General features: G+C 37.9%; 1 protein-coding gene across 2 annotated transcripts in view; it reads left to right on the top strand.

The window, feature by feature from the left end:
* scn8aa (sodium channel, voltage gated, type VIII, alpha subunit a) overlaps nt 1-18418 on the top strand; it is a 63583-nt gene that overhangs the window by 26766 nt on the left and 18399 nt on the right. For both annotated transcript variants that reach the window (XM_053642879.1, XM_053642878.1), the window contains 9 exons: nt 3678-3884; nt 4017-4295; nt 5803-6117; nt 9719-9851; nt 10134-10372; nt 14114-14287; nt 14505-14861; nt 15051-15512; nt 16230-16347. In XM_053642879.1, coding sequence (XP_053498854.1) covers nt 3678-3884; nt 4017-4295; nt 5803-6117; nt 9719-9851; nt 10134-10372; nt 14114-14287; nt 14505-14861; nt 15051-15512; nt 16230-16347 — 2284 coding nt within the window. The remainder of the gene's footprint in view (nt 1-3677; nt 3885-4016; nt 4296-5802; nt 6118-9718; nt 9852-10133; nt 10373-14113; nt 14288-14504; nt 14862-15050; nt 15513-16229; nt 16348-18418) is intronic.

Genomic DNA, 18418 nt, shown 5'->3' with positions numbered 1-18418 from the left:
ATAATCATAGTAAGTTATTGTTGTCCATGTAACACAGCGCTATTGAATTCTCGAATCTGATTGGTCAGAAGGTGTTGATTCATTTTCTATAACAGCACAGCTCAGAGAGTTATATTGTCTAATGTAACGTTTTCCATAGTAACAGTTATTTCACACCGTCTAGTGTAGCAGACACTACACATAATGTAAAAGTAAAAGAAAATGTACAGGGTGTCCCAAAATCTCCATACATTAGGGGACTGTTTGCCAGCACCACGTCGGTTGTGTCTTCGTCAGTGGATGTTTGTGGATGTCCACTTCTCGGTCGGTCTGCGACACTTCCAGTCCTTTTGAATTTGTTAAAAGTTTAGCAGCAGTGTCATGTGTGATGTTCTTGCCATATTTCCTGCTAAAGTCCATCTCAACCTTGTGACAGCTTCTCGATCCAGATATAAGAATGATCTCAATATGTTCTTCTTATGTCAATTTTGCCATTCTTAAAGGCTATCTGACACAAATATATAATATAAACTAAGTATGAAGACATTTGGATGACATTTTGCTCAAAAGTGTTAATTTCCCCCATGTAAGGAGACTTCTGGGACACCCGGTATAATCTTAGAAATTGTAAAGCGTTCTGTGATGAGATGTTTATTTAAGGAAGGAGTCTCTAGTGTCAGGACTTTGCAGCAGTCAGGAAGTTTTCAACCACACAAGCATTTTCATTTCAGGACAGATGAGGTAGCGTTTTGTGGTTGCTCTGTAACATGACAAGTTGTGTATATGTATTTTTTTGCCTTCTTTTTCTTGTTTCTTATTCTTTCTTTTGTGGATGTTCCACAACATTATTAAGTATAAATGGATAAAAAGTATGACGCATCAATCTTTAATGCGTAAAAACCATAATCATGGCTGTGGTATAAGTGGGATGAAATACATTCTGACATACTGTTATTGGAAAATAATCCGATTCTGGGTGGTAACAGTAACTCCACTTCATACTGCTCCATCATTGATTATTTTCCTACAACAGCATGCTTATTCCTTTTTGAGTCTTTTGAATATATTTGATAAAAAAAAAGATATATATTTTTATTTTACAAAAACTTGTTATTTTGAGCATTTACAAGCTCTATTGTTTTTATGACTTGCTACGTGAAATGAAAATATGCAAATCATTTCAAAAATGTTTCGAGATCAAATAGAAATGTGCAATATTTATTTTATGTAGGTTTCTTTGCTGGTGAAACAACACGTACCGTCAGTTTTCTTCCTCCGCCCACTTTCCTTTCTTTCCTTTCACATTCCTTAAATAGTTCTGTGAAACACTCTAAATTGGATTATATGTAGCAGTGGGTCTGAGCTGCTGTAGCTCTGTGTGTTCAGCCATGGTGCTGAGTGGAACGTTGTAGGCTGCTCTGTAATGGCTGAAACACTTTAGAATACAGGAGCGACCGGGAAAAGGCATGAAATATTAACTTGCGGATTACAGCACGGCAGACTGATGAGAAATGACTCCCGGATGGGAGCACATAGCCTACCCTATTTTTGCTACGAGCTTTGAATCTTATGTTTTTAATATTTGCTCACTTCCATGTCATGCTCATCGCTGGCCCTCTGCTTCTCTGTACGGCACGGGGATATATTTACACACACTCACCTCTGAATAATGCAGCTGTTATACAGTCTTATCTTTTGCAGTATGTCTGTGTTTGGAGTTTCCATTTTGAACTCGATTACTCGAATATTTCTTTCTTCTGGAATATCTTGATGCACATGAAGCCACCTCAAAACCTCAATAATTCATGTATTTTTTATTAATTAGAGTGAAGAAGGTTTCTGGGAGGGTTTGTGGTGGATGTGATTGTAACAGTTCTCTAAATGGCCTCAGTCATCTGAGCTTAAAGTGTTTTTTCGTCTGGAAATAATCCTCTATAGAGGATTCCTCTAGCAGAATTATTTCTTAAATGCTGCATCTTTATTCATTGTTATAGCCCGCTTGTTAGCTGCAGAGTTTCACTGATCTTACTGTATACATATGTGCTAATATTTCATGAAATAGATTTATTTGGTATATGGAACTATAGAATAAGCATTTTATGAGGCATTTGATGAGCTTCATGTCCGTTGATGAGCCTTGAGGTTATCATTCTGGACTGATGCTGAATGAGAAAACAGATATCCAAGATATTTGAGATCCTTGACGTATAATGTCCCATTATAACAGTACTTAGTGACATTTCCACATGATCAAAACCAGATCATCTTAAACGTTCCACATTAATATCTCTTACTATTGACAAAGAGACAGTGTTACTTAACTGGAAAGAGAAAACGAAAATATCCATAAAACATTGTCCTTATCCTCTTATCAGATCAGTAAAATCCAGTAATAATATTACACCAATCAAAGAATCCTGGTCTTCTTCATTCTTCTTCTTCTTATTTTTTTTATAAAAGCTTGAAAGCTTATAATTTTTGTTTTTATAATACAGCGAGAGACAATCGTTCTTTTTTTTATATATCTTATAATACCCCGAGATCCTTCTTATTTTTTTATTTTATTTTTTCTTTTGTACTGTTAGGAAAAGGGGGAGGGGAGATGGCTGAAAATGAAATAAAGAAATCTGTACTTACACTGGCTCTTACACCTCTACTCTGTGCACTTTGCTCCTCTAGCACATAATTAAAAATCTTGCATGGTAGCACTACTTGTATTGTTCTCCGCTTGATATATTACTTTACTTGTATTTCCTCATTTGTAAGTCGCTTTTGATAAAAGTGTCTGCTTTTGAATAATTGTAAATGTAACTGGGTAAAAGCATAAAAGCATCATTAAAAGCCAGAGAACCTGGTGTGAAAAGGTGAATGAGTGTATAGGTGTCTGAGATCAGCTTCACCACAGTTTAGGCCACATCCTCTCTGTGCAATATGACAGATGTATGTTTTTACACTGAGAGCATGTGAAAGTAGGTCAGATGGTGAATCAGCATAACAAAAAGGATCTTGGCTTCTCAAAGGGCAGGTTCTGATTAAAGTATAAATTACAGTTGGATTTTTTTAAATGCATTTTTACCGTTGGTTCCCAATATAGATATAGTCCACCTTGCTGTTATAATAATCTCCATTCTTCTGGGAAGGCTTTCCACTAGATTTTGGAGCATATCTGTGGGGATTTGTGCTCATTCAGCCACAAGAGCATTAGTGAGGTCAGGCACTGATGTTGGGTGAGGACGCCTGGGGTGCAGTTGGAGTTCCAGTTCATTCCTAAGGTGGTCAGTGGGGTTGAGATCAGGGCTTTGCACAGGCCACTCAAGTTCTTCCACCCCAACCTTGGCACACCATGTCTTCATGGAGCTTGCTTTGTGCACAGGGGCATTGTCATGCTGGAACAGGTTTGAGCCACTTAGTTCCAGTGAAAGGGAAATTGTAATGCTACAGCATACAAAGACATTCTAGACAATTGTGTACTTCACAAACTTTGTGGCAACAGTTTGGGAAAGAACAACATACATGTATGGTTGTGGTAGTCATGTGTCCATGTAAATTTTGGCCAGTTGGTGGATTTAAAATGCAGGAACTTAAATATAAATGAATACTAGCCAAATCATTATATGCTAACTGCTTAGGTTTTCCACCAAACACCAAAACATGTTTGGTACTGGAATAAACTTTTTGCACTTTTTTGCCTTATACAGACTCTACGAGCAGCAGGGAAGACCTACATGATCTTTTTCGTGCTGGTGATCTTCGTGGGCTCGTTCTACCTGGTCAATCTGATCCTGGCTGTGGTGGCCATGGCCTATGAAGAGCAGAATCAAGCCACCATGGAGGAAGCGGCTCAAAAGGAGGAGGAATTCAAAGCCATGCTGGAACAGCTTAAGAAACAGCAAGAGGAAGCCCAGGTTACTGATATTACTGCATAGTGTCCTCGCTATAGCTATAGGACTGTCCTATCACTACTACTACTAGTCATTTGTCATGGTTTGACATTTTGGGTACATATTGACTAATCCCTGGGTCGGTGACTGTTACAGGCGAACGCCATGGCCACATCAGCAGGTACGGTGTCGGAGGATGCAGCGGAGGATGATGGAGTAGAGAACCTGTCGTGTAGCTCCTCCGAGATGTCCAAACTCAGTTCCAAGAGCGCCAAGGAGCGCAGGAACCGCAAGAAGAAGTGGAAGCAGAAGGAGCAGGACAAGGAAAAAGGGGACAGCGAGAAGTTTGTCAAATCGGAATCAGATGATGGCAGCAAGAAGAGGTTCCGTTTCCCTGACAACCGCTTAGGCCGAAGGTCCTCCATCATGAACCAGGTGAGACAGAGGACCCAAGGGTGTGTGTGTGTGTGTGTGTGTGCACGCACAGAGCTTAAATGACATTTAAAGAAACATTTGTATTTATTGTAGTGTTCACTTTTTCATTGTTTCACTATATAGGTCATAAGAGTCCATTATTTTATTAGTTTGGCATAAGATTTCCTTCTAGCATAATTACAATGGATTAGCGCTGGAATGACATGAAAAATTTCAGAGTTCTTACGTCCAATCCAATATCACGTTTATTTGCAATGTCGTCATATTTGCTTACTACATCATGAAGAAAACATTAAATGTCATGGAACACTGCAAGCATTTCATTAATACGTTTGTATTTATTCATTTGGCACATGCTTTTATCCAAATTGTTTTGAGTTGAGATCAGGGTTAAGGGTTTTCAAGAGCCCAACAATAGCAGCAGCAGCTCAGTGGTACTCTGATTCAAACTCACAATCTTCTGATCAGTAGTCCAGAGCCTTCACTTTTCGTCTTCAACAAATTATGGAAATAAAAAAAGAGCTATGATCGTTTATTCCTAATTGTTAAAAGATTATGAAGGCTGCTGCACAGAGAAATTTCTTTCTTGTGGCAACTCCTATAACAGTATAATCATGACATTGACTATGTTTACATGGACAGCAGTAATCTAATTATTGACCTTACACTGAGTTAGAAAATATTGTGATTAAGGGGTTTACATGAGTCACGTTTAGAATACTCCTTTCATGTTCCCGTTTTACATGTTATAGAACATAGTTCGATTAACAGCACACGTCATTACGTCACCGCGCCACGCCGTCCGTCGTCCCTCCAGAATTTCACGTATCAACATACAGTTGGTCTTTGTTATGGTACTGTATACAGTTTTGGATGTTTTTATTTAAAAAATTTTACGAACACTTCAAGTCCGGTTAATTATTTGTCATGCTGTATGTGCTAATAGACAACTGCTTGAAACCATGGGCTGCGTCCCAAATTGCGTACTTACCTACTATATAGTAGCCGAGATGCATGTATTTCGTCTACTACAGGCCTGTAGTAGGCAAGTACACGGTTGGGGACGTAGCCGTGCTCTCTTGCTTGCTGTAAAACGGTTGAGCACTGCCGTGTGTGATTGTGTCCTGTTGCAAAATGCGGTGAAAACTCTCACACGATGTTAATAATGTGATTAAGGTGTTTACATGTCTGTAATACACGTCGATAATGCGACTAAACCAGGAATACTCCACATGTCTTAATTCGATTTGTATTTACTTCGAGTATGACCTTAATCGGATTAAGGTAATTAAAAATTGCTGTTTACATGGTAGTTTCTTAATCAGAGTATTGTCTTAATCGGGTTAATATTGGATTATTGTTGTATATGTAAACGCACTGATTGATGGAATAACTATGTCAAATTACTTTGCCAAAACAAAATACTATCCCAGTTGAAAGAGGAAGAGTATTTTTGTCTTGATCTTTTACATGCTCCCTACTGAAGCTTCTTTCTGCTTCACTTCAGTCTCTCCTCAGCATCCCTGGCTCACCCTTCTTATCACGCCACAACAGCAAGAGCAGCATCTTCAGCTTCAGAGGCCGCTGCCGGGATGCAGGCTCTGAGAACGAGTTTGCAGACGACGAGCACAGCACTGTGGAGGAGTGCGATCAGAGACGTGGCTCGCTGTTTAGCCCATACCGCCGGAGCAGCTACAGCGGCTACCACGGCAAACACAACAGCACGGTGGACTGCAACGGGGTCGTATCTCTAATCGGGCCCGGTCTGGGAGGACGCCTACTGCCTGAGGTGATAATAGATAAGGCAGCTTCTGACGACAGCGTAAGGACAGCTACGAGTAGATCAGTATAGGCACGGACATCTTTCCTCTCTGAGCCTTGGCTTTCTTTTTTTCTCTGTTTTTTTTCCCCTCTCCCTTTTCTAATGCATTTGACACTTTGTTTATTGGTTATTATTTTGACTTTGCTCTCTCTTTTGCCCTTTATTTGTTTTGGGTTGAAGCTCGGTTAGCTAGCTGCCTGTTGCTGCTGCCCTTGCCAGAATGAAAATATTTGCACCCAGGTAAAAACAGAAAAGTATCATTTTTGTACACTGTTTAGTTTAGGTGCTAATTCCCACCCACTGGCATCGAGTATATCTCGATCAGCTCTGTAGCTCCCTAGGTGGTGAATCAGTATATCGTGTACACGAGTACGGGCACTGGTAAGGACCCTGGCTCGCTACACTGTGGGACAGTGATAACTCAATTTCCGTAGACATGACTACGTACTCGCATTGTAAAACGTCACCAAAAATGAAAAACTTGGAAATATATAAGTTTTATATGTCATATAAACTTAGTTTAATCACACACTTTTCTCACATGGTACTTTAAGCAGGACCGTAGTCTAGCTAGTGGATTATTTCAAAAATCAGTAAACACTTAAAAGTTGTTAGACTCAAACAAACCGTATATAGAATGTCAAATAAAGTTAAAAATCGCTAACATAAATAATCATTTGAGAGCTACAACAACGATAACAAGCTACTTACATTTATAGATGAAGTTGACTGAGAGTTTGTCCCCCATTTTTATCGAGCTGAGAGGCTTCAGAAAACATGACGTCATTTCCAGTAAGGGAACATAGTGAGCATCGATGCTCCCCTGGTATTTGCAGTGCATTGTGGGATTTTTTAGGGAACGAACGATTTTGTGATTGTAAAAGCCTTTAAAGTGGCTGACTCCCTGATCAGTGCCCTGACTACTGAACTAGGGCTCTGACTGAGATGTACCCTTAGTCTCCCTCTATCACATGAGAACCAATCTGGGAGTGTGATGGCTAACACTTGCTTACAAACATGAACACTGGCTGGTTTTAAATACATAAAATTGAACAGTTAGCCTAATGTTGGCTAGCTTTCTAATAAACTTGGCTACTGGCTTACACATTATAATAACACGTTCCTTTGTTTCCAGGGTCCTCTGTTCCTCAGTTCGATATTCTGTTAACACACATTAAGTAAACTATTCAAAAGGTTTTATGTTGTCAGGACTCATTTTCCTAGGTCCCTATTAACATTAATACCTTTTAACTTTAAACACCAAAGACACATTTAAATGAATAACAACGTACATTACTTTAAAGTCCATCCTTCACCTACACTTGAAATTCGTGTAAGTTATGAACTTGGAAAATTAACTAGGTTGCACATGCTGAACCCTCATTTGTGCTGCTCTAAAAATAGCTGTTAGTCTACATTCATACAGTTCAACTCCATGCATGAACAATAGTGAAATGTATACATTAAACTGATGAAATGCTATACCGTAGCCTATAAAACACAGTAAACAGTCATAAAAGGAACAAAATGTTAAGTATGAACATGACCCAGCTCTCACTTATGATGGAGCCTAACTCCAGCTTTAAATTGCCATGTGTTCATTATGTGCTATGTAGATCTGGGAACATAGGACCCTGGGAACATAGATACGCTCCTCGTTATAATAGTTAGCCTAACATTCTCTAGCTCGCTACTGGTTTACATTCAAACTATATTAATAGTTCACCCACTAATTGTGGTCTAACATTATACAGTATAATATTTATGCTAATGTTTAGTAGCCTGCCAGTGAACCTGTCTAATAGTTTCAGTGACATAATCCTTCCTCCAACTGCTAGCTTGCTAGCAAACCTAGCTAATCTAGCTTGCTAGTGAGCCTTGGTAATGGTTTTAACTGTATTGTAGTTATAATATTAATGTTAGCTTGCTAGCTACCCTGGTTCCTGGTTTACACACTGTAATACAAGCCTAGTACATTATTAGCTAGTTTTCTGGAGGCATTGTTGTCTGGTTTAAACAAAATACTAGTTAGCCAAATGTTAGCAAATTTAACTAGCTACTAAAATTATTCTAGGTTTAACTAGCTGGCTAGTTACTAAAGTAGGAAGTGTCAGTTCTGTTCCACATGCCCATTTCTTTAAGGTACTTTAGAAACTTAAATACCTGTACCGGGTGCAAATAGACACTCAGGAAGGGGAATCTTGCTTCTGGATGAACTGACATTAATATATGAAACTAGCTGATTGTACATTTCCAGCAGCATTGAAAAACTGAGTTGCCACTTTATTAGTTAGTAAACCAGTTCACCTAATAATCTGGCAACCTAGTTTATATGTGCATTAAATTGCAACCGGATTAAATTGCATTAAAGTGCACAGTATATCCTGATCAATGATCAATGAGCAGAAATAAAGGACATACATTTTTGAACATGCACGTTTCATTAGCTCTGTATAAGAATTGTGGTCTTCACATTTGTCCTACATTTGAACATGTTCATTTGTTCCACATCTGCATTCTTCTCCTTTGTCTCCTTCGTTATGTGTGTTTATCCATCGTGTGGTATGTACATAAATGTGTAAATATGTCTCACTGTCCTTCCCTACATCTTCAAATGATCTCCTGCGTATCGTTTTTAATATATGAAACTGAAATGCATTTTTGAATGCATTAATGGAAGATGGACATTAAGATCTCACTTCTGCATATGAGCACTTAGGCCATTTTAACCATCACTTTGGTGTTTTAGGAGATTCCCACTGTGTGTCCAAGATGAACAGTAATGCACATCCTGTCTGCTTTATCAGGCTTTAGATCACATAATTGTCTGTTATTGTGTGTGTGTGTGTGTGTGTGTGTGTGTAAGAGACACAGGCTGTATAAATCAGACAGCCTCTGTATCTGATCGTTCTGTCACACATTCTGTCTCACTCACATCTCGTTTGAAACTGGGGACAAAAACAAGAGCTTCGTTCTCTTTCCATAATTTCAGTTTCTCTTTTGTTTCTTTATCTTTTCTTTTCTATATATCATTGATTTTGAAACCCACTTTGAATGGACAGTTGTCTTCTACCGCTCCTGACTGTAGCTAGCATGGTAGTTTGCCGTTCTTACGAATCTCTGAGAGCCCTTGTGTACCTACTGTAAATGCAGCATGAAAACGGACTGATGGATTATGGTGTCTATAATTTTTTTTCCCTCTTTGACTCTTATGACTCTGAGTGCATGCTGATGCACGCTAACCGCTGCCTCTCCAGCATCCTGGATAGTGCAATAACACGCAGCCTTCACAGATGGGGAGAGAGTAAAGCTAAATTGTGCTTTAGTGGACTGATTTAATTAACTGGTGATTTAACAGGCTTCGAGTGCAGCTTCCAGACAAGGCTGTGCGTCATTGTGAAGAATCTCTGTAAAAGCAAAATCAAATATCTTTAGCTCTCCTTTTCTTCCCTGTTGAAGCCTGCATGTTTTTGCTCTTAACTGTATTTTTTGACTGACTTTTCTGATAATGACAACCTCTTTCCTCTGCTCCTGTGATGCACTTCAGACTGTGGTTTCTGAATGCTTTCAATTTAACCTCAATGTTTTTTCCTCTTGACAGCCAACCACTGACACTGAGATCAAGAAGAAACTCTCAGGCTCTTTAATGGTTTCTATGGACCAACTCAATGCTTCTTTTGGGCACAAAGAGCGAGCGAACAGCGTCATGAGTGTCACCAATACATTAGTAGAGGGTAGTCTTTCTTAATTTGTTCTCTTACACTACATTTACACTTGCAAGTGAGAAGTCACTCATGTCATTTGTAGTTTGTCTCTTGTGGACGTGTAGTGGACATGACCTGTCCAGTGGTTTTTTTTTCTTCTTCCTGATGATAATATATAACCTTCTACCTGATATAATCACTTGAAATAAGTTTAATAAAATGTAGGGTCACTTAAAAAAATAATACATGAAAAAAAGAAACCACAGAATGATGAAGAATCTGATTTTTATATCTCATCTTTTTGGTTTAAAGAACTGGAGGAATCGCAGAGAAACTGTCCACCATGCTGGTACAAGTTTGCCAACACTTACCTTATCTGGGAATGCTGCCCCATATGGCTGAAGATCAAGGAGATTGTTAACCTGATCGTGATGGACCCCTTTGTAGACTTGGCTATCACCATATGCATCGTTCTCAACACTCTGTTCATGGCCATGGAGCATTACCCGACGACGGACCAATTTGATCACGTGTTGACTGTGGGCAACCTGGTGAGAATCATAAATCCAGCTTTTACTGTTCTTCATTCATCGTGAAGCATATTATTTAGTAACTATAGTGAGACTAATGTGAAAGGGCAAATGTTTGCATCCCCCATGATTTCTGGGTGAAAAAAAAGCTAAAGAGAATATAAAGAAGAAGAAAAAAGTTAATGCAGTAAAACATTAACAAACAAAATCAACAGAAAATATTTCGAAAAGAAGCTTTGTCATGGTCTTTACCGTATCCAGAACAGATCTGCTGGAGGCAGTAAGTGGCATTTAGCATAACAAATATGTAAAGAAGAATGGGCAAAGTTTGGCCAAACAGTCTGACAGTGAACAAGGCTTCAAGAGGCTGAACACTACATCTAATAATACAAGACGCGGTTACAAATGGAAAGGGTGGTCGTCAAAGTTATTATACCACAGTACTGCTGAATTTTCTAATCTCTAATCTCTAATTGGACATGTTTATATTAATGCAGTTATTGTTTCTGTAGTAATGACTAATTTGCAGGGACTAGGATGGCAGACCTGCCATATAATCTATGATTTATAATAAATGCATTAAAACTGTGTTGTTATTTAACAAAGTAATATGATAGTTCTAATTATATGCAGTATATGGTGGAGGTTTCTGTAAGGCGTAAGATGTTTATTTATGGAAGAAGTCTCCAGTGTCAACGCTTTGTAATGGTTAGTAGGTTTGTAAGTAACTGGTGAGGAAATAACAGTTTATAGCTGTGAATAATACATAATAACTGGAATGAACATATTTCAATGTTCCGTAGGATTGAATAAACCTATTAGTGAATAAAGGCATAATGTGTTGACCTCTAATAAAAAATGTAATTACTGGGATATTGATGTGGTAGATGAGGAAGAAAACATTTTGAGGTGTGATGTTATGGGAAAATAATCAATTTCATTGTGATAATGGCTACATCACCATGTTTCTGTATCTCTCTCTCTCTCTCTCTCTCTCTCTCTCTCTCTCTCTCTCTCTCTCTCATACACACACACATCCTCTCCTCCCTGCCCGTACTCTGATTGAGAGACATTGCTATAGTCTGAGGCAGTGGGATGAGGCCTGCATTAATATTTCATGTTGCCTGATCGATGAGCAACTCTAAAATGGTACCTAATATTAAAATCAGCGCAGGTTCCTGATTCAATCTAACTGAATAAAATGACTTATAGATCAAAGACTCAACCTGCCTATATGTTACATGACCTTTCGACCTTTACACAGTGTCAGTTTGGCAAACATCCCAATTGAGTAGCTGCCACACATTTTTAAACCATCTGACATGAGCCGAGGGCAGTTTAGTTGATGTCTGATGATCTTACGAGAGTGTAGATTGATGTTGATGATTATTCGAATATTAGCTTCTCTCAAGCTAGTAGCTTAATATTAGGTTTCACTTGCTGCTTGTGCACAGCTGTTTGGAAGTTTCTGATGCATGGGATCAGGTTGTTCCAGGCCAGAGGAAGTGTGACTCATGCATCTTGGCCAAGCTCCAGCCTCCTGCAGCCTGCTAGGGCAGGAAGATTTATTACTGATGCCACAGTGTCCTCTGATTACTTCGCGGCACCCTCTTTGCTAATATGCGCTGAGTAAAACGTCTGGGATGTGCATGACTTAAGGGCTCGTTATACCTCATTAGGACTGCTACTGAGAGCTGACTGAAAGCGCCAAGCTTACGTAGTCTTTCAGAATAGTAGGAGCATCTTAGCTGTCCATCAAAGAAGTCGTGATAAGTGAAAGTGCGTGTTTTATTGTTCATTCAAATAAAATAGCAGGATGCTTTGACTGAGATGAGGATGCTGAGGATTAGACAGAATCACATTGTCTAATAGCAAATGTTTACTCGAAAGCAAGATGCAAGGCTTTTGGATTTCTACCAATTAAAGCAGAGCACTTACTTTATACAACAAAAAATTGTTATGATATAAACTTGAATGGGAACATTGATCCTGTATGAACAGCTAAACTGCACTGACTCCAGCTCACCAACTTGTTAAGTAAAGACAGGGCATGCAGTTATAGGAAAATAATCAATGATGGGGCGATGTGATACCACCCCAAAATTGCCAATACTTCCAATTTTTTATTAAATATAGAACAAGGTCATATCTTTTATCTGTTTATAGTTATGTTTAATTACATAATTACAAATGCTGCAAAACAAGCCACTTATGCTGTACTGTATATAAACAGTCGTTCCCTCACCAGCCTTTCTTTTTCCTCCTCTTTGACAATTTAATAAGCAACTTGTCATGTTACAGATAAATCGCAAATCCCTCCGGCCTGATGACTTTCCCTTGCCTGAAAACTTAAAGTTACAAGTTTACCTCTGACTGTTACAAAGCACTGACAATGGAGACTCCTTCCAAAAATGCAAAAAAAAAGAAGGTGTCCTCACAGAAATTACACATCTTTTTTTTTTAATCTGCTGGTACATAACACACACACACACACACACATATATATATATATATATATATATACTCAGCAAAAAAATAAACGTTTCTCTCAGATTCAACTGATTTATTTCCAGCAAATTTCTTAACATGTGTAAATATTTGTATAAACATAAAAACATTCAACAACTGAGACATAAACTGAACGAGTTTCACAGACATTTGAGGAACAGAAATGGAATAATGAGTCCCTGAACAAAGGTGGGGTCAATATTAAAAGTAACAGTCAGTATCTGGTGGCCTCCAGCTGCTTTAAGTACTACAGTGCATCTTATCCTCATGGACTGCACCAGATTGGTCAGTTCTTGCTGTGAGATGTTACTCCACTCTTCCACCAAGGCATTTGCAAGTTCTCGATCACGTCTTGGGGTACACATGGTTACATGTAATTTTCCACTGCAAGGACGATCAGATGTCCTTCCTGTAGCACTGTCTTAGGTGTCTTACATTACAGACATTGCAGTTTATTGCTCTGGCCACATCTGCAGTCCTAATGCCTCCCTGCAGCAGGCCTGTGGCATGTTCACGCAGGTGAGCAGGAACCCTAGACATCTTTCTTCTGGTGTTTTTCAGAATCAGTAGAAAGGTCTCTTTAGTGTCCTAAGTTATTGTAACTGTGACCTTAATCTCCTGCCGCCTGTAAACTGCTAGTGTTTTAAGGACTGTTCCACAGGTGCATGTGCAATAATTGTTTATGCTTCACTGAACAAGCATGAAAAACATCGTTTAAACCCTTTCCAATAAAGATCTGTAAAACTTATTTGGATTTTACAAAATTATCTTTAAAATTCAGTCTCCTGAAAAAGGGACGTTTCTTTTTTTTTCTGAGTATATATATATATATATATATATATATATATATATATATATATATATATATATATATATATAAATAATTGTATATTATGTAACACCTTCTGAAAATAACATTTAAGATTGCAACAGTACCTTTCTAACGCTCCAGAGGTTTCGATCAAAATATAGAATAAGTGGGCCTTTATTCTGGCTTTGTTCCATATAAGCCTTGATTTAATGAATGGCTTAATATCAAATTATACAGCACTTCAAATCACAGTTATAATCATCAGTTTGAATATATTGTGTGAATTTATTTTATTGACAACATTGTTATTAAGCTATTATAATCATTTCCTTTTTCAAACCCTCAGTTTTATTCTAAAAATAATGATTAAGCTAATATTACACTATAAAATTGGTGCTAGTTTGGAGCCATCCATGTTTTTTAGGAAGTTGTTTATTTTCCAGGTATTCACTGGAATCTTCACAGCAGAAATGGTGGCTAAACTAGTTGCAATGGACCCATACTACTACTTCCAGGAGGGCTGGAACATCTTTGATGGCTTTATCGTGAGCCTGAGTTTGATGGAGCTTGGACTGGCTAATGTGGAGGGCCTGTCTGTGCTCAGATCATTTAGATTGGTAAACACTCACCCATCACTCTATACTGTGTGTTAGGCATGTAAAAGGCCTGACCACAATTCATTAACTTCTGTAACTCTGAAAGCCTCATTTGCTTTCAGCCTCATCTGAAAGCAAAATGATGAATATTTTGCTTTAAAACAATTCCCCAAGCTTTTCATTCTTGAATTTCATTCTTCTCTTCATTCTTATTTGCTGTTTCCTGTGCAACCCTCAGCTGCGAGTGTTTAAGCTGGCTAAGTCATGGCCCACTTTGAACATGCTGATAAAGATCATTGGAAACTCAGTGGGCGCTCTGGGGAACCTGACTCTGGTCCTGGCCATCATTGTCTTCATCTTTGCCGTGGTGGGCATGCAACTGTTTGGGAAGAGCTACAGGGACTGCGTGTGTAAGATCCATGTAGACTGCGAGCTGCCCCGTTGGCACATGAACGACTTCTTCCACTCCTTCCTAATCGTGTTCCGTGTGCTGTGTGGAGAATGGATCGAGACCATGTGGGACTGCATGGAGGTTGCGGGCCAGACCATGTGTCTCACCGTGTTTATGATGGTCATGGTCATTGGAAACTTAGTGGTAAGAGTTCAGATTTAGATGAATGACCTGCTACACTGTAACATTAATTTATTTGAAAAGCTTCCAATTAAACTGCTAAGCTTTTCTTCATGATAAAATGTGCAGTGTTTTGTAGAACACATTGTTGTATAGTTACTAAATGCAGAATATGGTATCAGGGTTGTAATTGTGTCCTGTGTCACTCTTCAGGTGCTGAATCTGTTCCTTGCCTTGCTGCTGAGCTCATTCAGTGCAGACAACCTGGCAGCCTCGGACGATGATGGAGAGATGAACAACCTGCAGATCTCTGTTAACCGTATAAAGTTTGGCATAGCCTGGGTAAAGGCCAAAATTCGTCAGTTAGTGCGTGCCCGGAGGAAGATGGTGGATGAGGCCAAGCCTCTGGACGAGCTGTACGACAAGAAACTGAACTGCATCGCTAACCACACGGACATCAACCGCGAGTTGGACTACCAGAAAGATGCCAACGGCACCACCAGTGGCATCGGCAGCAGTGTGGGCAAGTACATGATCGACGAGGACCACATGTCCTTCATCCACAACCCCAATCTGACCGTGTGTGTGCCCATCGCGGCAGGGGAGTCCGACTTTGAAAACCTGAACACGGAGGACTTCAGCAGCGAATCAGAGGCTGAAGGCAGCAAAGACGGGGTGAGTCGTTTAAGACCAGGCATACTATGATTAAATGTTGAGGAGCGAGATGGTAACTAAATTAAGAGAAAACCAAAATGATATAAATTGGGTCAAAACTGAGGCAATAATAACAGTAACAACAATAATATCAACAACAGTGTTGTTATTGTTGTTGTTACTACAATGAACTGAAATCTGTGCCTAGTTCAAAATAAAAAAAATTATTTTAAAATAATTAAAAAGATAATATATATATATATATATTGGTTTTTTAACTAAAGTACCATTGATACAATGAAATCTAATAACCTACATTCTACGGAGAAATGCAAATTAGCATAGAAATAACTGCATTTGCATAATAAATATTACAATTTTGGTGTGACCTAAAGGTACTGACTAAAATGGAACATACTGCATATTGATTTACCATCAAAATAAATATTCAGGACTCTAAGAAGATATATTTATCAATATCTTGCTACTGAATGTCAGTTTCCTGAAGATTGATTGAGATTGAAATAGTTTACAGTATACAGAACATGATTATTCTCTATGTCAAATATACATCAAGAAAAGATGCAATTTTAAACAATCTTTACACCACCATGTTAAACACTTAACACTTGGATAAACGTGACAATGAATGTATGTTAGTAAAATAGTTACACTGTTGGTGTGTGATTATTAAAGTGTATCATTAAAGTATGACCTAAAGCTGTTTGCGTCTGTTAGCTGGATGACAGCAGCTCGTCAGAAGGCAGTACTATAGACATTAAGCCAGAGGTCGAGGAAGCTGTGGTGGTGGAGGCAGTGGAGGAGTATGTTGACCCAGAGCCATGCTGGACTGAAGGTATCACTTAAACATACATAAACACACTCACTTACTCATTTATATAGGGGATATGTATGTAAAATTGAATATATAGCATTGTTAGTTTATTAGATATGTCAGTTTAGTAGCTAATAAATGTAAAAATATATCAAAAGAAATAAGTACTTTTTAAAGCATTTACATTGCTAGAACAGTGAATGAAGGACTATAAAATAGCACTTAAAAATTTAGGAATTCTGAGACATTTCAGACTAGAGTGCTTCATCAATTTTGCAAGCAAAATGTTTCAGATGTCATAAAAATGAAGTACAAGAATCAAAGACAAGACAATATTGTATTAATATTCTAACATCCAGCTACAGAAAATATACACAGTGCTGTGCAAATGTCTTTTTGCAGAAAAATGGTCACATGTCAGTAAAGAAAGCAGCATATTACCACTTTTCAGACAAAACCCCCCCCCAAAAAACACAATGAAGGCTGCTGGGTTTTACTGTAAAAATAAGATGCAAGTGCGACAGTCAAAGTCTCCAGAAGAACTGTGGCTGGTTCTATAAGATGCTCAATAAAACTTACAGCTAATTTCCTTATAAAACTGCACAAATTGTACATGAGACTACTCATTTATTTAAAGCAAAGGGTTGTGACATAATATATTGACTTTTTCATTGATTACTGTTTACTCTATAGACTTGATAGTATTTTTTTAAATGTAGAAACATTTAATTTAATTATTTTTGAAGGCATCTTTGCTATAACATTTCTTTTCATGTGCACAAGACCTTAAGTTTTACAATATTAATATCAAACATCACAATAAAAAAATTAATTGTTCTTTGATGTATTTTCAGAGAATATTGTTTTTGAATGATAAAGATTAGAACAAATTTATTACTGGTATGGCATTTAAACTGAGCTGTGGCATTACATTAGTCATATTTTACCAACATTTTGACAAAAACAAAATGGCATGACTCAGCAGATTTTTGCCAGAGCAACATCAGATCGGTTTTCCCAGACCACTATACAGATAATTTGCACATATGCTGCATTTGACTTAACTCGGAATTGGGAAGGCTCGGAATTCAAGATACACAAACAAGAATTTTCAGGCTACAAAGTGGGAAAATGTGTGTTTTGCTAGCAACTACCTAGCCAGCTACCTGTAGTCATCACAAATTTATGATGCATTTATTTTCACAAAACAGCTAACTGTACGGTCACTGTTATAGATTTAACCATCTAATGTGTCTGTGTTGATTGATTTAAACTAAATGTGGCTATAAACTCATTTAAAGTAATCAATGAGTAGAAATTTCAAGCTGAGGGGGCATTTTGTTTGGGTTTCTATTAGTTGGCAGTTAGAAATACAGAGTTATGAGATTTGTCAAATACAGCATCTAACACTATATTCTCAGAAAAAATGGTGCTACCTTTACCTTTCCTTGTAGAACCCTTATTATTATTATTATTATTATTATTATTATTATTATTGATGTATAGTCTCTTTTGCTTGGAAATGTATATATAGTGTCCCTTTAAAAAGATTTAAGGTAATATGACTGTAATTAATTTTTAAAGCTTTAACACAGTATACTGGCATTCCATTCCACAGTGCAAAGGAAATCGATTTATCAGATATTTTCAATCAGTAAAAACAAATGAATTATTTTATTGTTGCAAGTCTTTTGTAAAATTAGTCAGGACACTGTTGTGTTTCTGTGTGTAGAGTATGTGTTTAGCTGCTGGTGAGCAGGGTGATGGGAAATGGAAGGGGTGTAAGCCCCCTTTTGGGCAAACAATTCAGACCTCTCCACAATAACATTGGTACAGAGACAAAACAGACAGCACAACTAAAGCTTTTTTGATAGTAAATTGAGATGAATTGACACTACGTGCACCTTTCTAGGTAAATTATACTGTATATACTAAGGGTACAAAAGGTGTTCCCATAGGTGATACCGTTTAGTATCCTTTGTTCTGAGAATGTAGTCCATTAATTTTTTTTATTTAAATTTAATTCTCTCTCTCTCTTTTTTTTTAAGCAATAACATCCTACTAAATGCTTTGCTTGTTGTTTTTTGCCTAT

The sequence above is a fragment of the Ictalurus furcatus genome, chromosome 15 (genome assembly GCF_023375685.1).
Source record: "Ictalurus furcatus strain D&B chromosome 15, Billie_1.0, whole genome shotgun sequence".
NCBI classification, from domain to species: domain Eukaryota; kingdom Metazoa; phylum Chordata; class Actinopteri; order Siluriformes; family Ictaluridae; genus Ictalurus; species Ictalurus furcatus.
The sequence above is the reverse complement of the archived record's forward strand: the minus strand, read 5'-3'. Positions and strand labels throughout refer to the sequence as shown.